Source organism: Wolffia australiana, chromosome 9 (genome assembly GCF_029677425.1).
Source record: "Wolffia australiana isolate 7733 chromosome 9, ASM2967742v1".
In the NCBI taxonomy this organism is placed as follows: domain Eukaryota; kingdom Viridiplantae; phylum Streptophyta; class Magnoliopsida; order Alismatales; family Araceae; genus Wolffia; species Wolffia australiana.
In genome coordinates this window covers 17,932,224-17,954,692 of record NC_135843.1, presented here as the reverse complement: position 1 = coordinate 17,954,692, position 22,469 = coordinate 17,932,224, and the positions used below count along the sequence as shown (strand labels likewise).

Genomic DNA, 22,469 nt, shown 5'->3' with positions numbered 1-22,469 from the left:
CACGGGTAAAGTACTTGTCCTAGTTCCTGAAGTGCCTAATATTTTCCAAAAATATATATATGACCAAAAAAACTGTTGTCTCCGCAAGAGATATTTGACTCGGCAAAGTATCAACAGCAAAAGGTTGAGGGCGACGTTGGAAATTTGTGTACTAGAATGCAGCAGTCTGTGCCGAAAACCTGACATACTAATATTTCTAAATCCGTACGATAAATCATTAAAAAGATACTGACGGCAAGAACGTAAAAGTAAGAAATTTGATGTACTTCAACATAAAGTTATGATTCATTGTCAATGTAACTAAAAGATCATAAATAAAGATGGAAATTTACAAGACTGTTTCCATGCAATTCTATAACCCATCGGCTCTGTAAGGCCAGTCAGGGAATTATGTCCATTTCACACATACGTCGTTTTCTGACTAGAGCAGCCATCCCTTAAGGAGGGCAGCAAATGATGTAAAAGTATGCTGGCATATGTTGGAGTATCGCATAGTTAAGTTTCTCTCTCTCTCTCTCTCTCTCTCTCTCTCTCTCTCTCTCTCTCTCTCTCTCTCTCTCTCTCTCTCTCTCTCTCTCTCTCTCTCTCTCTCTCTCTCTCTCTCTCTCTCTCTCTCTCTCTCTCTCTCTCTCTCTCTCTCTCTCTCTCTCTCATTCATTTGCTTGACCATCTTCATTTTCTTGATAGAAGCTTGTGGTTAATATCAGTTTAATTGGGAACACAAAAGTCAAGAACTCAAAACAAAACGACGAGATCCTTCAGAATCTTTTACTACACTAGCCAAACATGATGGAAACAACTACTTTCATACTCATATGCCAGTGTTCTTTAAGTTTAATGAAACAGAAATAGATATATATGAAACAAAATGCGCGTGGGAATCCATGTCTAGCTCTCATACATAACATAGAACTAGCAGAAAAAATTTTCATAAAAAATATCCTTCCATTTCATAAACAACTACGTTTATATCTTTCGGCGATATTTGAATCACTGGAGAAAATGCGTTTGAGCTCTATTTTACAAATCTACATGGACATGATAAACGTTCATTGAAAACCTACCAAAAGAAGAGAAAGGTCGTGACTCTAGCACGTGCGAACTAATCCCACGTGCGGGATGGTTTGAAATAAGGCGGGAAGATGGGCAACTCAAAAGAGGAGGTCACAAGGCTATAAAGAGGCCGAGCATTCAAGCTCAAGATATCAAGAAATTGGTACCGGACTTCGTCGACGGAGATTCTCCATCGCGCGGGTGCTGAGCCGATCCGGTCAGCACAATCCATCTCGTCACGGGAGATCTATCACCTCTCCCTCAGTTTTTCCCTTCGTTCCTTGTTTTCTTACACTGTTATACGGCCGAGGTTATTCATACCTACGATCGGGAACCCTTTCAACCGTATTCTTGTATTGGAGATCTAGAGACTATATGTGGATATTCTCAGTTTGAATGCTATATTGGAACGAATTACATTTCTCTAGTCTGGTCGCTACACGATACTCAAGGAAATTCGTCGTTATTCTAACAGGACATAACTGAGAAACAGAGGGAAAAGATTAAACTGACGACTTTTTCATGTAAGTGAAATATCAAATCTTTGTTTCCAAACAAATATATGACATCATGGCCATAAAAGCAAAATATTAAAAGAAGATTTGCAAAAAATATGAGTCATGCTTTCGGCAACCTTATCTAAATAAAGCTCCGTAATCCAAGTTGAAATCATAGTTATCTGGCACTTATCATCCTTTGAAAGGCAATCAAGTCTCCGCAACAGGAAAATCCGCAGGGCGTCCTTTGCCACATGACAAACAAATCAAGGAAGCAATCATTCTGAATAAATATCAACCGAAAACCAAAACAAACGTTAACACACAGAAGAAAGTGCAAATCGCATATACAGTACCTGCTCACCGATGGCTATAAATTTCAGACTGATCTCCTCGAACGATAGAATATGGTTTATCTGATGAAAGACATGCATTACATTATTCAAACATAAATGAATTTGAATATAAAGTATATGCACAATTCAGTTCGATCTTTAAGTGCACAATTCAGTTTGATATTCAACACACAATTCTTGTACCTTGCAGACAGTTTTCATCCAATTGGAATTGTTTCTACTATTTCACAAAAAAATTCCACAAATAAAATATAATTATAAATGCAACAGAAAAAAAGGAACACTAAAACTCACCTTAGCATAAAACGAAGCTGCCCTGAAATAATCTTTGACAGAGAAGGCAGAATCCGCCTAATAAAAAGAGAAATGAAGAAACATACTGGAGTTTTGAATGATCTAATATTAAGTACGTAAATATCTGCTCACCTCAGATTGATATATTTGATCCCGCTGAAAGGAATTACGGGAAATAGCTAATGCAGTAGCATAATCCTTTTTCTCTAGATAAACTTTCCACATGTCCTGGCCTTCATCACTCGTAGACACCTGCAGCACTCTTCAAGAATGGATCAATCGGGTATAATTAAATGTCAAAGCGACCGTCAACCACACTAACCTGGAAAATGGAGTTCTCATCATACGCATAGAACAGTCCTGCAGCGGCATCAGTGCATAACCCAATAATCCGTTTCAAAGCTGATTCTGGCGAGTAGTCAAACTTCAACTCCTCAACAATTTTTTGGCTAACCCTGTTGACAACCTAGCAAGAAGAAATAAGATATTGGGGATGAAACCAATGATTCATCATGAGCAGTATTTGAATAAAGGTTATCTTTAAGCATAAATATGGTTTTTAACAAGAAAATTAGTTTAAGCCATCCTACTCCATTAGCATAAACAGAACATCACTTGGAATTTGCATACCTTAACCTTATCGTCAATGAGGAGTAAAAAATGAAAATCGGAGAGAGAAAGCGAAGATGGTTTGACTGCCTCGCCTAGCCCATTCAAATTTGAGTAGTCCAGTAGACCTTTGTTCTCAACGAAGTTTTCATCTCCATTTGTAGAACTATCATATGGAAGGTAAGCGCCAGAATTAATGAGGAATTTAAGCTCATTCTCAGAACCAAAAGAAATACAAAAAAGAAAGATTACCTATGCTGCGCCCCAAAGTTAAGTTCACCATGATAAATTCCAGACCCAGAAAGCCAGGAAAAATGAACAGCTTTCTTCTGCTTGATGAAGAAGTGAAGTTCACTGAAAGAAATCAAGATAAATATAAAGGTGTAAAAACCATACTTTCTATGAAATTCTGACTCCGTCTTTCCAAGAAGAAACTCAACGGCAATATTAAATGCTAAAACATAAAATATACGGCATTAAAATATGAATTCATCACACAAAGCGACTTTAAATAAAACAGTCTTTAGATCTAAAAAGTTTCATAAAACGTGGAAATCACTGACTGAACAAGTCTGATGGGCGCAGATGAGGGTCGTCGCCTTGCAATGGCAGGAGTGCAGAAGTTTAAATCTTAGATGTAAGAAGAAAAAGAATCATAAATCCCATTGGAGTCTAAATCCCCCTTATAATTATCATAGCTAATGTCGGATTACATCTATAATATAGGATTAAGCCCACTAATCATCCCCCACTGATTGAAAGGATATGACTAAATTAAAGGGAACGAAGAATGTTCTACATTCATTCCACCCCCTCCCCTCAAAGTAGGATGTGACTATCTATTTTTTGAAAGAAAGGAGTGACAATTGACCATTCCCAGTTTTCTAGCCTCTGTAAGATTGCCGCCAAGATAAGGGAGACAGAATGGACTTGGAGGAATGGACCATGCCAAGGAGAGAACGGGATTGATATGTTCCCAACTCCGGAACGTGATCGATCCGCCCTTGTAACGAGTTTCCAACAAAAATGATATTCCAATGACCAAAGATGCGTCAAATGTTGTTCACAGAGAGATGAGAGACGGAAAGACGAGGGAGAAGTTCCCGGGGTGGAGAGGAAAGAACAGGAATGGTGAAGGGAGAGCAACAGGGAAAGGGATTGACCAGGGACAAGCGGCCTGACAATACAATGAAGAGGAAACAATCACGAGGGGACAGGGATCCCAGAGGAAGAGATGAGGTTCAGATGTAGAAGAGAGCAGGGCAAGAGCTTCTGATAATTAGATAGTTCTCTGGCTGCCCTATTCAAAAGGAAGCATGTATTTTGTTCAAAAAAAGGGAAACATACACAAGGGAAAAGACACGATTGCCCCTAAGAGGAGATTAGGGTATTGTATCAGGAATCATATCAGTTTCCTCGATATTATTTGTAGACTCTTAGTAATCTTTAGGTGGACTTACTAACTTTCTCACCACTCAAGTGCAGAAACAGGTACCCAACTATGACCAGAAGTACATCAGTTCTAAGGTGAATATTATTGAGGATAATTACAAGAAAGAACAAAACTCGTTGCTACAGAATTTCTACAACATTTCATCAGTTCAATGACTCCTGCCTAAACTTGCACACGGATCTTTGAAAGAATGTCTGATTATAGCCTCTAAAAGGGCACTTATAGAGGCGAATGTAGTAACACCCAACAAATAAAACATCCAATTGGAAAGGGTAATTTGTTAATCAGAACCAAACCAGAAGTAAATACACATAATGTCATGAAAAGAGTTCCTTGGAGGATGTGCAAAACCATCTCTTTTATATAAAGTACAACAACAAGAAAATATAATTGATTTAGGTTGCTACACCAAAACTGAGGGAAAGCGACCATATTGAATGATGAGGGAATGGTCAGGAACTGAGAAATCTCGAAGTCAACGACCAGTGAATACTCATGTTTTGTATGTCCAGGTAAGAGTGTGCTGTATTGTGTTACCTGTTGGGTATTTCTCCTGGAAGTTCCATAAAGTGTGCTTCCCGATCAGCATAACTTGTAAACGTGGCCTGGATGAACAAAATGGAGGTGGATAATTAATAATTGTTCTATCATCTGGAATTTAAATTGCTGGATTAGAAAGCTGTCTATTTCTGCTGAATCTCCATGAAGGTCTGCACACTACCAAGTCGCTGATGAACTTCCTATCTACATCCATCTGCATAGGCCCAAAATCCCCATCCACCAGGCCGATTCCAGCTACTGACATTGGTATTTAGGGCCTCACCATGGAGTAGCGGAGGCACACCACTTCACCAAGAACTGAATTATCTCCCTCTCTATATTATCCTTATTCTCTTCCTCTTCCCACCATCACCAATATCTCTCTCCCTCAGATTACCACAGCTGCTAGGGAACTTCTCTGTAGCCTAGGCGGTTGCTTGCCTTCTATTCTCCTCTTTCTTCCTTTGATTTTTTCGGAACTAAAGATGGGTGAGATCACACAAAGTCGGTGACCCTCCTGATGAGATAAAAATATAAGATTGTTAAGAACACATACGCCCTAAAAGGCCGACCGGGGCCTTGGCCCTGGGATTTACACCATGCAGCAGAAAAACCTGCAGTTAATTGTACCACAGCTCTTTCTTCCTTTGATACATCCATCAATTGCCTTCCGAATCTCTAAATTTTCTAGTTGATCTCCATTGGACTTGCTACCTGAACTGCAACTGAAATGGATTTAGAATTACATCTCATCCATTGAAGATTACAGGTCTTCCATCAACCTTTCAACCCAATCAACAAAAATGAGGGAAGTGTGAATAGAGAGTCATTTGAGGTAAAACATCCAGGGAAAGGAAAAGAGACAATAGAGATACCTCAAAGAAAGAAAGATAGGACCAGATATACCAATGATAGGAGCCTTGTTTTCGCTTGTATTGGGGAAGGGAGATGAGGAGTTAATGGAAAGAGGCAGGGATCGACCAGAACTGAGCGAACTAAAGATTTGGTGGACTAGAGATGATCAGTATGACAAGTGATCGTAGGGGGAAGAGAAGGGATTGTGAGACTTGGACAGACAAGAGGTCGAGTGAATAACACTTCTTCACTACATTTATTTGAAGGAAATTACCCTAAGATATAAATGATTAAATGCTTCCAATATGATTAATCGGCAATGCTAGCCTGAGGGTATAGGATCATATTAGCATGCATAATGGTTACTGTTCAAAAGTCCAAGCCAAGTATGTAACTATGCTCTAGATTGGGCTGCAGAGGTTCTTTTCAACAAGGGTTCTCCCTACTAGAAAAGATATGAATAGTTTTCCTATAGGATGGTTCGCTCCTCTGTATCCTTTTAAACATAAAAATTTGATAAAAGTTTACTTCCATTTCATCAACATCCTTTCTGTAGCTCATTTGTCAGAGTATACGATAAAAACTGACTAACCCTAAAAAACCCCTGGAAAGATAAAGAAGACATGGAAATCTGGATACAAAAATGAATCTACTAAGCCTTGAAACGAATTTTTTCTTAATCACAGAGTAACCAAAAAAAATGAAAAAAATAAAAAATCAAGTCAACTTACTTCTAACGATCCAACGCCGCAGAAAGAATATAGCCGAGTAGGGGTAACAGCCATCACATAGTACCGCATCGTACTGCCGGCGTTTACAGTTTCCATCTGAATTAATGAAGAGAAACACTTTTCAACACCAGAGAGTCAAGAAATGAACAACAAAGATGTACCTGCAGACCCGTGATAGCCTCAGGGAGTTCCTTCAATTCAAATAGCAGTTTCAAATACTTCTCTTTTTTATCCTTTTCGTCAATATAAAGCTCATAAAGCTGGCCAGTATCAGTTCCCAGGATGATGTCCTTTGTTGAGACTAGAATAAGAAACAAATAAGCCATTAACAAAGCTAGAATAGACTTTTATACGGATCAACACAAAAAGAATCATTTTAACTCGTCCACCAAAGTGTACCTTCAGTTATATGCTGTCTATTCCAAGAAATGGCGTTGATAACAATGCCTTTTAATCTGCTCAAAACACGTGGCCTAGCCCACTTTGCATGCAAATAATACGTTTCAGCACCATTATTGCAAAGAACAGTGGCTATGCAGTGACTCCCCCCAGGGTCAACAGCAACTCTGTGCACAGGTTGATCCCCACTTCGACCACCAGTGAGATCATACTCTGCAGAAAAAACCAATCACAAAGTGAAATAACCATACTGCATCAAAACTTCAATTTTAATCCTACAAACTGATAGGGTCCCCATGCGGACCTATCAATGGATGAAGAGAATCTGTTGGTCTAATGACGCCACACGTGTCGCGGAAGTCGTTCGTGCGTCGCCATACTAACATCTTCTGTGGGGTTTCTTTAAATAAAGCAGCAGCCGATCACTGGGAAACACGAAGAAGATTTCAAGTGTTGACGCTGCGGCGGGAGCAGAGATCCTCCTGCTCAAGGGGAAGGAGCTGCGCCTGATACGGACAATCTTCCGCGGATCTTTCTTTCTTTCTTTCAACAGTTGCTCTCTATATCCCCTCTATCATTCCTACTACTTGTCTCACTGGATAAGAGACCTCAGTATTCTCTCAGTTTGTACATTGAAAATGTGGACAACAACTTGTAAAGTCTAGCATTATTCTGTGGTTTAAGACTTTTTCTTTCATCGTACATCGGTGCCTTATCATTTTGGTATTAGAGTGAGTCAATCATCGGATTACCATGTCTGATCTAGAAATGAGAATCGAAGATCTTGCAAATCGAGTTACTGCAGATCAAAAGTGAGTGATAAATAAACTGGATCATTTGATGCAAGAAGTGGCGGCGATCTCCGCTAGTATGAAGAACAAGGCATCTGTGTCAGCCAATCAGGGTACCAATGATGCTGATCTGGACGTTCCAAGGCAGCTAATACCACAAGCAGTTCAAGACAGAAGGTTTGGGGTTGAACACCATTTCAAACGTGGTGATCTGCCAATATTCGAAGGATATCAACCAGAATCTTGGCTGATGAGTGTTTTTTTTTCTTGGCTGACGAGTGTTGAATGCTTCTTTCGCCTCCATTCACTATCGGACAAGGGTAAAATGAATCTCATAGCACTCAACTTGGACGAGCCCGCATTGACTTGGTTTCTTTATGCAGAGGTGGAGTTCGCCATGATTACATGGTCAGATTTCAAGGCTCAATTCATCGAAAGATATAGTATGTCTACTCACTCTCTACATCAAAGCTTATTCGAAGTCAAACAAACTGCTGCCGTCAGCGAGTATCGAACAGAATTAGAGACCATCGTCTCTCAATCACCATTAGTTGCTCCCAGATAAAAGAGAGTACATATCTCAGGGGCCTCCTACCTGAGATTAGGCACGAAGTTCTGACGGGTAGACCTTACAATCTCAAGGAGATGATGGACTTATCTATAAGAGCCGATGCGGATCTAGGGGTATTATATCGAGCCTGGAAGACCCCACCCCCTTATGCTGACTTACAGATTCAAGCGTCACACGTATCTAAACCACACTGTACAGGCTACTCGTACGTCGATTAACACAGCTCATAGGCAACATATCAGACGGGAGGGAGGCGTCAGTTCTTCTAATGCTGTACACGTCCCAACATTTCAACAACAATATGACTGAAGTGCAAGTGCACGAAGACCGAATTTAAGAATTACTGACACAGAACTACAACAAAGAAAAGACAAGGGCCTATTATATTACTGCAATGATCGCTTTACCGCAGGCCACTGATGTAAAAAAACTTTGAATCTGGTTCTAGTCCAAGAAGGAGATGTGCAATATGGTGACTCGGAAGAACTGGATGATCCCATGCAGACAGATGAAGAGCCCATCACTGAAAGGGAATATTTCTAGCAAGGGTCAACATCAGACCAGCTAATAGATCTTCTTCTTCAGGTTCACTTAAAATATGGGGGAGCATTTGTGGACTTCAAGTATTAATTCACATCGATGGAGGAGCCGGATACGAGTACCCCTCGTACATATCTGGAAAAAAGAAGAAAGAAAAGAAGAAGCGGGGCTGCCACGTCGGATCATTCCCAAGCAACCCCATAGACGGGGGACCCCGCCGATAAATACGAAGGAGAAGAAGTTCAAAAAGCAAGAAGTCAGTTAGCGACATCAGGGAGCGACGAGAGCGAACCACCTCGTCGCGATTCCGTTCTCTTCCCTCTTTGGATCTTTCGTTCTTGCCTATTATTCCCTTCAACTGGAAGTGCATTGTATTGTGAACTTCTTCCTTGTTTGGATCAGCATATTTCCATTTGGTACTCTTCCTTTTTCCGTGTATTGCTTCGGTATTCTGGGAAGATCGGGCTCGGATTGACATCAATTGCTGAGGTCGTAACAGAGCCACCCACAACTTTATTAATCCTACCATTCTGTCTGTATTGGACATTCCCATATTTGAAGGACCAAGATTTGATGTAATGTTGGGAGACGACTACGTCAGGTCATCGCAGGGAATCTGTTTCAGTATTCTGATCTATATACAAGGGCTGAATATTGAACAGGACTTCCAACCACTACCCATTGGTGAAGCGGGTGTGATCCTATGAGTCCAGTGGCTAAAATCACTCAACTGGTTTATTTCCAAATATAATCTGCTGACTCTAAAAATACTATGGAATGAGTGCATATATACTCTCCAAACCGATGAAGAACTCAGGCCAGTTGACTTTCCATCATCCCAAAATGCCCAAGCTGCTTTGAGAAATAAACGGCAATTTTGGCGGCTTCATGCAAAATGTGATCCATACAAAACCTCGGTACTATCTCTTGAACTATCCTCTGATGCTGATAACCTTAAGAATTCGTACCCAAAAATATATGATGAGTCACTATGTTATCCACCCAGACGTTCATGTGATCGTAGAATAAATACATCTAATTCCTGGTTCTGAACCTGTCAATATCCGACCCTATCGATACTCTCACTTGCATAAAAAGAACTGCTGAAAAAGGAACTCCTGGATTCTAAAGTTATCCGGCATTCCTCTAGCCCCAACTCCAGTCCAGCATTATTGATAAAGAAAAGGGACGTGGTTGGCGCATATGTATTGACTACCGTGCCCTGAATCAGATTACTGTCCCTAATAGATTCCCAATTCCTGTTGTTGATGAATTGTTAGAGGAACTACATGGAGCCAGTATTTTCACCAAATTGGACCTAAAATTTGGTTACAACCAAATCCACATGTATGAAGAAGACATTCACAAAACAGCCTTTAGAACTCATTTGGGACATTATGAATTTACAGTCATGCCATTCGGACTTTCAACTGCACCAGCTACTTTTTCAGGCCTTGATGAATTCTATTTTCAGTCCATTTCTTCGTAAGTTCGTCTTTGGTTTCTTTGATGGTAAATTAATATTCAGCAAAACTCACAAAGTCCACGAGCAGCACCTAGAACTTGTTCTGGATCTACTTCGAAAGAACCAGTTGAAAATCAACATCAACACGTGTCATTTCCTCCAAAAGTAAATATAATTTCTGGGGCACCGGGTATCCACACAGGGGGTCTCTACTGATGCAGAACAAATTAATGGTACACAGAATTGGCCATCTCCTAAAAATTTGAAGCAGTTGAATGGACTTCTTGGTCTCACCATCTATTACAGGCATTTCGTACTGCATTATGCTTCCAAAGCTCAGCCGCTGACTAAACTCTTAAGAAGAATTCATTCCTATGGTCACCAGAAGCCGAATCAGCTTTTCAGATCCTCAAACTTGCTATGGTTTCAACACCAGTCCTCAGTCTTCCAGATTTCTCAAGCCTTTTATAGTCAAGACAGATGCATCTGGTTATGGTGTGGATCCCATACTCATTCAAAAATCGCATCCCATCGCATACTTCAGCAAGGCTCACTCTCCTACACCTCAGTCCAAATCTGCTTATGAACGTGAACTTATGGCTGTGATATGGGCCGTACATAAATGGAAACATTACCTGCTTTTCAAAAAATTATATGTCCATACGGACCAAGTTACTCTGAAATTTCTCAACAATCAAAAATAAATACCTCAACAGTTTCACAAATGGATATCAAAGCAATTGGGTTTTGATTTTGAAATCAAATACAAGGCTGGTAAAACCAATGCGGTTGCCGACGCTCGTTCAAGAACTTTGAATGATATCACTCTGCACCAAATCTCCGTAATGCACTGCAGGACAGATTTCAACTAGAACATGAACTTGCCAATGACGCCAAATTGACTGCTCTTCATAAATCTGTTGCCTCACAAGATGGTCAGCACCCCTCATATTCTCTCCATCAATATTTATTATTTTATAAGGGGAGATTGGTCCTACCAAGATATTCACTTTTAGTTCAACTGCTCTTAAGGGAACTACATGATGCCAAGGTGGGTGGCCATGGGGGTTTCCTCAAAACATACAAACGAATATCACAACAGTTCCACTAGCAGGGCATGAAGCAAGACATAAAAAAACACGTCTCAGCTTGTCATATTTGTCAGACTCACAAATCGTCAACACTATCTCCTGCGGGTCTTCTACAGCCACTCCCCATTCCGGAAAAAATGTGGGAAGATATTTCTTTAGATTTCATTGAAGGGCTACCAAATTCTACTGGTTACACTACAGTGTTGGTCGTTATTGATCGCCTCAGTAAGTATGCACATTTTATAGCCGTTAAACACCCTTTTTCAGCAAAAGATATCGCCACCATTTTTATGAAAGAAATAGTCAGACTGCATGGAATTCCACGCTCCATTATTTCAGACAGAGGCAGCGTGTTTATCAGTTCATTTTGGAAAGCCTTACACCAATTACAAGGGACACAACGTGGAATTCTAACCACTAAACCCTAACAATGGATTCTCTGAGGATAATTTGATTTTCTTGGGATTATCACATAACTATTACAAAGTGAAATACTCCATCTTCATGGAAAGATGAGAGTATTGCAGCCTAAAGCTTCAATCAAATAGCCAATGATGAGAAATTTCGAGGTATAGACATATAGAAGGGTTAACAGTATTAACGGATGATTCCCCGGATCAAACTGTGTAAACTAATCAATCACATACTGCATCAAAACTTGAATTTTAACCCAACAAACGACAATAATTGATTATCCTAGGATAGTTTGACTCTGATGGGACTCCTTATAATTGTAATGAAGTGAAATACGCCATATTAAATGAAAGAAAAGAGTATAATTATTAAAACCTCAAGGTTAGATCGAATGGCAACTGATGAGAAATTCTGATGAACAGACGCATAAAAGAGGGGTTTGCAGTATTACCGGATGATTCCCCAACACCGAAGTCATGCCGGATGATCCAACCCTTGCTGGTGCCAAGAACAATGACGTCATTCCCTGAACTCATGCAGGTGATAACACCATGTCCCCTCGCCGCGTTCCTCTCGAGGGGATCGACAGTGAAGATGTGTCCTCCAGAATCCATTACACTCTCCGGAGTTTTGGGCTGCTCAAGAACATATGAATCCGTTTGAACAAGGGAAATCTGATGAAATTCTAAAACAGAATTCAATCATCAAATCAGAAAAAGAACTAGGAAATTTAAGTCTATTTGGAGAGAAAACAAGACTAAACGAAAAAGGCGGGCAGGGTGAGGTTCAATCATCATAAAGAGATTTTTGGAACAAGGGAAATCAGATGCAACTCCGAAACAGACTTCAATCATCAAATCAGAAGAAAAACAAGAAAATGTAGGATTATTCGGAGAGAATACAAGACAAAGCGAAAAAATGCAGCTAAGAGAGGTTCAATCATCAGAAAACGAAATTTTAGGAGAAGGGAAATCAGATGCGGCCCCAAAGCAGAATTCTATCATCGATCAGAAAATAAAAGTAGGAAATTGAAGATTATTCAGAGAGGAAACAAGACAAAACGAAAACGTGAGGTTCAATCACTACAAAGAGGACAAGAATAACGAAAATCACCGCTCAGTCTCGTCCAAATGAGGCCTCAATGACCGTAGACGCCCGATTTCCACCTACTTTCTAGAATCCATCGTTCGCCGGAACGAGTTCTTCTGTCGAGTCTTAAATTCCCAACTTCGGAAAAATTGATGAACTTTGTCTATAATTTGAACAGAAATCTTCGGCTATGTAAATTACTAGACACTGACCAGATATCTTAGACTTTTAGGCCCAATAAGCTACCTTTTGACGGATGACGGGACGAATTGGATGACGGGTTGATGTTACAATAATTCAACTATGGACAATAAGGGATGGGCGAAAATCCGTCGGATTTGCTTCCGACGGTTGAGATCTTGCCACGTGGCATCACTATATCGATTTCTTGATATTTTGCATCAAAGTCCCTGCTTTATTTTTGCGCATAAACTGACCCGGCCCAAAAATAATTGTACATATGTCCCTCTGCTTTCTCTCTCCATATTTCCCTAAAAAAACTTAGAAAAATCCATATTAATTCAATCAGACCTTGGAACTATTTTTATTGGATATTTCATCTGAGACAGGGATGGTACGGTTTTTCTCGGAACGGGAAGAAACTGGTAAACTGGGGACACCAACGGGACGATTTTTTCGTCGTGGGACGAAAAAATTGTCCCATCCGCGTCCCTGCACTGATTCCGGATGTCGGACGGGACTATCTTTGTCCTGTCCCATCCATCATCCATGTCCCGAATGATCCGGAACTATAGATGTTATACAATGCCCCATCATTACCTTGGACATGACAATGCATCTCTCATGTTTTAATTGATGATGTAGTAAATGTAGTAAATTCTGTGACTTTTATAATTTTTATTTTGAAAATTTATAATGGTTGTTCTATGTAATTATTTTCAACACCTGTTGTTTTATTTTTATATGCCTTGTTGTGTATCTGATCCAATATCACTTTGATTTGGCATTTGTTTTATGTCTTGTTTGTTCTGACTCATTAGTTCAAGATATTCTTGTTTTTTAATTTTTGACTCTCTTATTTAATTGAAAATTTGGGAGTTGACAAAGCAAAGGATAAAACTTACACAACTCACAAAAAATAAAACAAATATATCTCAGCCAAATGCAGGCTGAATTCAACAAAGCCACACCAATGCACAAATTAAACAGAAAAGGGTGAAACTTACATATTTCAAACTTTGATTCAGTATCTCAGCTAGTAACTTACACACAGAGAGATTGGCATAGAAATTGAAGGAAACATCAAAAAATTTCAGAAAAATCATATTATGTCTCGAAAAATATATTCTTTTAGAATCTATCTTTAGAAAAATTCCAAAAATGCAGAAAATTCATAAAAACACTCTAAAAATAGATTTAATCATTTTAAGCTTGATTAACATGAAAATATGAGTGATTTAATGCAAATATACATGTAAATGTGATCATATTAAAGCACTAAACATGCATGTTATCAGAACCTCCAACCTAAATCATTGCTAGTTCTGTAGCAATGGCATTTAAAATCTCTTGGTTGATCCATTCACCTTATAGTCTTAACAACATGAGCTTGAAGTAATTATGATATCAACCACACCTCGAAGTATGATTATACCCATGTAATGCTAGAATGCATATGAGAGACTCCCTTGTGATTTTGGAAAGTGCTGGTGGCCATGAGGAGTGAAGCCTACTTCTCGCCGGATATGATATTATAGTCTAGGTAATACTTTCCCTCACTTTCTCTCATCACTCACTCACATATGATGGCTCCCCACTAAGTTTGCTCCCTGCTAAGAGTATGAGATAGTCATTATTCACTTCTCATATAAACACAGAATATCAATTGTGTATCAAGTAATAACGTGTGACGAGGCTCCTATCTAATTATGTGTAAAGAGATAATAGAATGAGGGATGGCTCAAAAGAATGGGTGAAAGGTATGTTAAGGATGAATGGTGGGCTTAGAATACCTGGATAGCTTACTCACATGATAGACGAAAAGAGTAGATGACACCTCAATGGTATGAGAAAATAAGTGGAGATGGAATACATCGACTAAGCAAAATAATAAGAAACCCCGCAAAATAATAAGAAAAATAAGTGGAGATGGAATACATCGACTAAGCAAAATAATAAGAAACCCCACAAAATAATAACAAAAATAAGTGGAGATGGAATACATCGACTAAATTGATCAACGTTTATAAAGAGCAAAAATAAATGCTTCCATAATCATAAGAAACCCCACATATTATTTTTTTCTTTTTTTATTTTATTTTTTATTTTTTTATTTTTTATTTTCTTCTTTTTTTTATTTTCATTTTTTTCAACAGGGGTGAACATAAATGTAAGCTTAATATGATAATAGATAATGATTGATAAAATGCACATCATTATATGCATCCCATGCTTGTACAAGGAAGATGAACTCAGATGAGAGGGCATAGACATTAACATAGAGAGATATACAAAGTAAAAGATATCATCATAGGGTGATATCAAAAAGCTAAGAGGAGAAGAAACTTGGGAGATAGCATATCATAAGCATCTAGGACAAGCGGGGAATAGATGGGCACCTATAAGAATGAGAGAAATATGGTTAATGGTAAGGGGTAAGCTAGGAAAAGTAGGTGAAGATGATACACATATAGGTTTCAAAAGGGTATTTCAAGGTGGTTCAAGGAAAGGTGATTCTGTGCTTAAGAATTAAAAATATGATCATTTTTACCTCAAGAGAGATTCACTTAGTGAAGATTAAAAACTCTAGACATGATTCGCTCATTGGTGGGTGGATGATGGGTGGTTCACTTGGCATTCCCCTAAGACGATAGTACTTCAACCCCTTGATTTTCATGTATGTTCCTCACCCTACCAGATATCCTAACCATTTTGAATAAAAACACATTCATCTAGACCATGGCTCATACCATTAAGAGATGTATTTGATCTGCTACACGAGCCTAACTTCTATACTCATGTTGCTAGGACAAGTGGTGAGTGATTCTCCAAGATGGGCATGATTAAATTCATACAATTATTTGCTACCCCCCAACTTGAAAGGATATAAGGAATAAAAAAATTTTGAACCAAGTTTTTCCTCCTCCCCCCCCTCCGCTTGAAATATGCATTGTCCCTAATTTGAGAAGTTAAGGAGAAAGATAAAACAATTTGCAAACCGTGGTTCATGTGTGACTGATGTTACTGTCTTGTCGTGGATGCTTGTACTCAGTATATTTGCATCCTCCATATGAATCTCCTGGTAAAAGGAACAAAATAAATAGAAAGAGAGTTGATGAGATCATATTGGCTATGTGATAGCCAATTTTTAAAGCAACAACACAAAATGTATTATTTAAATTAAATTACTAAAAGAGATTATTAGATTGAAAATAAAGATTTAGAAGCTCCACTAAAACAAAAGCTTTTTTGCTATGAGATTTTCAACACCCATGTGCACAAATTTGTACTTCACGATTGAGTTTATTGCTAACTCAGATGAGAAAATTGTGATGTAGAAAATAATTCAAGTGCAATCCTAACAAGATATTTTTGAAGTTTATGGAATGGTAATCACAACACATAAAACATATTTTTCTTAAGCTCTACATTGCAGTGGCTTCCTTTGAATATTTGAAGAATCAATTACTAAAATTAAATAAATGGTAATGACAATCAGTAAAAAATATTTTCTTCAGACTTCTTCTATTTACTCCTACTTGAGACATTTTCTCTAAAATTATTTCTCTTTTTATAGTCAAAGTTTGACCATCATGATCGTGGACTCCATCAAAAAACTGATTAGAAAATTTGTTACTTTCTATTATAGTTGGATGTGGATCTGAATATTCACCCTAGAATCATTACTTTGAACATTTCAAAAAAACATATGAATAGTATAAGTATCACCAAAAGGACACAAAATATCTTCATCAAAATATTCTTTTGTTGAACATATATCATTTTCAGAAGTTTTATCCATAGAAGAAATAATTGCAAGTAAAATTTGAACTTTCAAAGTTTCAACAAAAGGATATGAAATAGTTTCATCTTTATGTTCAAAAACTTCTTTTTCTTCATTTGAGATAATATCACTTGGAATAGAAATTTCATTATCAACCACATGATTAAAAAATCTCAACACATTTTTTGTATTACATTCAACCAAATCTTGTTCAAAGTAGTCTTCATCTGATTCTTCATAATTATATGAATATGGTTTATCAAAACAAATCTCCTTTTTTATCTTGTTCATTTTTCTTATGAAATAAAATTTCTCAATGTCACTACAGTCTTAGAACAATCTCGCCAATAAAGAATCAACATCTTGCAAAAACTTCAAATTTTTTTGATAATACTCTTCTTCCTCCTAAATGTCAATTTCAGGAAATATATTTCTAATCATATTATGAAGTATTCTCATTCTGAAAATACATTTATATTTAAATTCCTCGTTGTAGTTCTTAAAATACTCTATTAAATGTTTATCACTTTCATACTTTTGGAATATTCATGCATTTAACTATTATGAAAATATTGAAGATGATGACTATAAGAAGGTTCATGATTTTTAAAATAACTAGGGACATCAATAAAATTTTGTCGAGAGGATTGGAGATCAACATGAAAAGGTTCACTTAAATGTGGATCAAATTTTCTCTCATATCTCCTTTCATGAAATTCATAAGTTTGTTTCGGAAGATTTGAAATCATAATATGCTATCTAACACGAAATTATAAAACTACATCTAAGAGTTATCTTCAGCATTAGGAATAAAAAATTTCATATCTAAGAATGATGATTTCCTCATCCTTGGCATACTTAATTACCCATAGAAGATATTAGTAAATGGGAAAAAAATCACTAGAAAGAAAATAAATCCCTAATCGTCACCATTTCCTGGCAACAATGCAAATTGATAATCTCAAATTATGGGGTTTTTATTTTTGTCGTTGGAAATTGAGATGATCCAATATAAAATTATGTTGAACCATACTTAAGAATACTTAGATAGTGATGAGTACGGATTGTCTCCACAGGGAACGATGATTAAAGAATTAATTTCTTATGATAGTGATGATCAACAAGAGATGAGATGAAGACGAGAATAGAGGATATGAGCTAGTGATATAGAGTAAAAGAATTTAAGTTATATGTTAATTTAACAATGAGTAAGTGAATGTTAAGGTACAGTGATGGTCAAGTGCGTGGACGATGATAGTGGTTGAATGTAAATGGTGTGATGGAGAGGATAGAGAGACGAGATAAGGATGTATAAAGGAGTAAAATGTGAGTGAAAATATGATGAAGAACACTAATTAAGCAAATTATGATGTCAGGAAAGAAACAACGTAAGGCGAAGACACATACCTTAGATCCTTACGTTCCGCTAGGATCACGGTGATTTATGAGTTCTGGTAAGCTCCCCCTCTTCTCCAGTGCTTCTCCCCACACACCTAGAACACTAATAACACACTTGATGAATCTCAAAACTCAGTATCTTTCAATCAGCCCACACAAGTAGGAAGTAAGTTTAAGATGAATTTCACAATTCTATAGGCCTCTATTTATAGATCATTATGGATGAAAAGAGGAGGGGAAGACGAAGCAATGCTGAAAATTTCAGCTCAATCAGAGTTATGAATCAAAAGTTATGGCCATTTGAAATTGAGCCAATCCTAACCCTTGATTTCCTTCTCTCTCCTCATCAACGTCCTCATTTTTCGTATCTGTTAAGAAGTCAAAGTGCTTGACATTCCATGTTTTTCGTATTCTGTGTCAGCGCTTTTTGTATTCCGTGCCACATGTACTTGGAAGAAGGACAAAGGAAAACAAAGGAAAAAAATGAAAAGAACTCTTTCTCGAGATGATGCGGCGGCGCATCAGTGCGCCACGTCACCCTATTTCTTCTTTCTTCTTTTTTCTTTTGTTTTCAATGAGTGGACATCACCTTGCACCAAAAAAAAAGCCAAAAATACTTTAAAAATTCAAATTAAATAAAATAAAAGCCCAAAAAATACGTATACATATATATTTTGACTTAGAAAATTCATATATTTCCAAATTTAATGTCAAAAATTACATAGAAATCATATTCTGTCTTGAAAATTATATTCTTTTAGAATCTTTTGTTATAAAAATCCCAAAAATGCATAAAATTCAGCAAATCATTCAAAAAATAGATTTTGTGACATTAAAGCGCTAAATATGCATGTTATCAGAAAGATATTACCGTGGTCCTCTTTGACAGATTCTCTCAATTGAAATACATATGACATCGGTTCTCATATGATCGTGGCGTAAGCGAAAGTTAGAGCTTTTGTATCATCAAATTCCACTAAGAAGAATGGCAGAATGAGATAGGGTAGGTGTGTTGGACAGATGACAAACCGTAATGTGTTCCATTTGTATCAGTCATTAAGAGTGATGGACAGTTGACTGAATGAATTGTCTTCAGTCATCTGTCATCAATTATCCATCAAAGATGTTGGATGAGTGATGAAGAGAATGACAGATTGGATGACATGGACGCTTAATTATGTTAAGGATGATGGAATGTGAAACGTATATAATAAATAAAAATAAAGTATATCCATCATCATTATCAATAGTTGTTACTGTTGATGGGACCAACTAGCATAGGCAATTTGAATGTTGACCGCTAGCACCGTCGACAACTCAGTCGTGACCACTAAAACATGCAGATGACAACCATAGATGATAGGGATAATATCTACAAATGAAAGCGGTGATGATTATTGATGACGATGATAGAGTTGTGACGACAAAGTATGACAACCATTGACGATGGGACAACAATCACTGATGATGCAAAAGATGACCAACGATGATGGAGACAATGAACAAGGAATATGCAGACAATTATGCAACGATGGGAATGAGGACCCATGATGAGGGGAGAAAAACCAATTATGACGATGACATATTCAAATTCATGCATAAATTTTATCGCTTTGAAGGTTTTATGTTGTTTATAAGATGGAATTAGCATATATGTATATATATATATCTTGATATGTGATGAATAAATTCTTATTTGGATCGACACCTTCCTACGGATAGATGTCTTGCAACATCTGAAATTTCAGGGTGGTTCCAAATTCAGGTGTTTGATCAAGAGCTGGAATAATATTTTGGTCAATTACCATTAAAGAGTCATTCTGAATTTCAAGAACATTGTTATTGATATTAACTTGATTATTTTCAGTCAAAATTTTTGATGTCTCAAGAGATTCAATAATAGGTCATGTAACAGAATCATGATCATTACTGCCACTGTTGATCACTAAAATATTTTTGGAAAGATGAATAATGAATGTGGAACATTGCCATGATTATTAGGATGAGATCCTAGTAATCCTCATTTCTCAGGGTTAGGCATTGTGGCAAATGGAAAAACATTTTCAAAGAAAAGAACATGTTACGATATACAAAATTTACTTGTGCATAGAGATAGCTATGCATAGAGATATACCCCAAGAATACACATCTTTCAGATCTCGGTTCAAGCTTATTCCTTCCATAAGGTCTCAAATGAGGGTAACATAAACATCTAAAAGTTCGAAGTTGAGAATGATCAGGAATATTCTTAAAAAAAACTTCAAGAGGAGTTTACTCTTCAGAAAATTAGTAACTAAATGATTAATAATAAAAACATCAGTATTTACTGCTTCATCCCATTATTTTTTCACCATAGATGCTTCATTAAGTAGAGAAAGTGTTGTTTCAATCAGATGTCTGTGCTTTCTCTCTGTTGGTCTGTTCTGTTCAGGAGTTTAAGGACATGACACTCAATGAACTATCCCTTTATCTTTAAAAATAGTTTGGAGAGCTTGATACTCTCCAACCCAGTCTGATTGAAAGAAAATGGATTTTTGTGCCAAATTGATTTTCAACTTGTTTCCGAAAGTCTGAGAAAGTTTGTAGTAAATCACTTTTTCTTTTGAGAGGATAAAGCCAGATGTATTTACTAAAGTCATAAACAAACAAAACATAGTCATAATAACCTGAATGAGACATGACTATAGAAGGACCCCTAATATCAGAATGTATTAATTTCAAACATTTATTTGAGGCATTATTAGAAACTGAGAAGGAAATTTTATGAGCCTTAAAGATTGTACATGAATCACATATCAGTTGTTGATTTGCATGTGTATCAGAAAATCCAAACTTATTGATAATCAAGACCAGCATTTCTAGTTTAGGATGCCCAAGTCTGGAGGGCCATGTGTCGACTGGTGCCTTCTCTCCCAATAACGCAGTTTTTGAGGAAGGTGGCTCCATGTAATAGAGCCCATACTTAATTTTCCATCTAAGAAGGATTTGATGTGTTTCTTTGTCCTTTCCAAACAACAGGTAGAGTGAAATTCATCAAATTCATTGTTATCCTTTGTTAATTTTTGAATAGATAACATTTTTTTAGTAATTTCTGGAACATGTGGAATATCTCTTAAATGCAAAATTCTGTTATAAGTAGAAATTTTTGAAGAGCCGGTTGACAAAATTCTCAAACATGTTCCGTTACCTATTTGGAGTTGATCATTTCCTTAATAATTCTGAGGCTGATCTATCTGATTTTGATCTAAATTACATGATGAGTTGCTCCACTTGGGTACTAGGCATTTTTTTCTGATGAGCTTATGGTGTATGACCTTGTAGCATTATTTTTGTGAGACTGGTTTTGAGTCATAGGCCTCCAGGATTGCATATTTCTTCTTAAATCTGGACATTCTCTAGCCTTGTGACTAAATTGATTGAATAATTGAAATTTTGGCAGTAATTTTTTATTCCTGCCTCTTCCCCAACCTCGACTCTAACTGAATCCTCTTAACGAGTACATGGGTATGTGTTCATTTCTTACTAGTTAATAGTTAAAGTTAAGTCCTACTGGGCCACGCCAGCTCCCTCACTGACTTGGATGTCAGAAGAGAGCCAAGTTTGAGATTTGCCTACGGGTTCTACTTCTCTCTCTCGCTCTCACTTCTTCCTCTCCTCTTTCTCTCTCTCTCACACACACACTCTCTCTCTGTGTCTCCCACACAGTATTTTCACTCACTCTGTTACTCTACTGTCGCTCTCTCTATACCTCTTTCAACTTCTCTCTCTTTCTCTGTCTCGTGAGTGCTTTTCTTGATCAATCTCTCTATTGCTGCCGCTCTCTCTCGATACTTCTATCTCATTCTCTCTCTCTCTCCGTCTGTCTCACAACTGCTCTTCTCACTTGCTCTGTCGGACCCCTTTTTTCTCTCTCAATCTATTTTTTATTCTCTATGTCTCTCTCTCTCTGTCTCAATAGCTCACTCTTCCCTCTTTATCCATATTTAGATTATTCCTTTATTTATCTGCCCCCCACAGATCTGTTTTCTGTGGTTGACTAATGACAGAACGAGACTGATGACAAGTTGTGACGATAATGAAACATGGAGATATGACAAAATTGACAAAGTAAAATGTTACGGACGGTTGACTAAATGGAAGGTTATTCATTCCCATTCTTTTAGTCAAAAAGTGTCATCCATCATTTGGCCGAGAAGCCTATCTGAAACAAAAGAGGGAGACGGATCTCCAAGTTTTTATATTGTTCCAGGACGTGAAGAAGAATCTGATGGGCAAGGGATCAAGAAGTATTCATAAAAAGTTATGATATCAGTGCAAAATGCATATTCTAACATATTTTTTTTAAAAAAATAAACATAG

The 22,469-nt window shown here is 37.4% G+C and overlaps 1 protein-coding gene across 4 annotated transcripts in view; it reads right to left on the bottom strand.

Moving 5' to 3' along the window:
- The window catches only part of LOC144707564 (zinc ion binding protein), a 32,306-nt gene extending 19,377 nt beyond the window's left edge, over positions 1-12,929 (bottom strand). For 3 of the 4 annotated variants that reach the window (XR_013582487.1, XM_078580742.1, XM_078580743.1), the window contains exons 1-13: positions 12,773-12,929; positions 12,111-12,294; positions 6,788-7,000; positions 6,550-6,689; positions 6,389-6,505; positions 4,800-4,867; positions 3,062-3,163; positions 2,831-2,975; positions 2,523-2,666; positions 2,333-2,452; positions 2,201-2,257; positions 1,907-1,966; positions 1,688-1,795 (exon numbers count right to left, since the gene is read on the bottom strand). Coding sequence is in view for 3 of the 4 variants with exons in the window: in XM_078580742.1 (XP_078436868.1) it covers positions 1,688-1,795; positions 1,907-1,966; positions 2,201-2,257; positions 2,333-2,452; positions 2,523-2,666; positions 2,831-2,975; positions 3,062-3,163; positions 4,800-4,867; positions 6,389-6,505; positions 6,550-6,689; positions 6,788-7,000; positions 12,111-12,273 (1,437 nt within the window). In the remaining variant the exon portion in view is untranslated. The remainder of the gene's footprint in view (positions 1-1,687; positions 1,796-1,906; positions 1,967-2,200; positions 2,258-2,332; positions 2,453-2,522; positions 2,667-2,830; positions 2,976-3,061; positions 3,164-4,799; positions 4,868-6,388; positions 6,506-6,549; positions 6,690-6,787; positions 7,001-12,110; positions 12,295-12,772) is intronic. The other variant, XM_078580744.1, reaches the window with a different exon arrangement.
- Between the last annotated feature and the right edge of the window lie 9,540 nt (positions 12,930-22,469).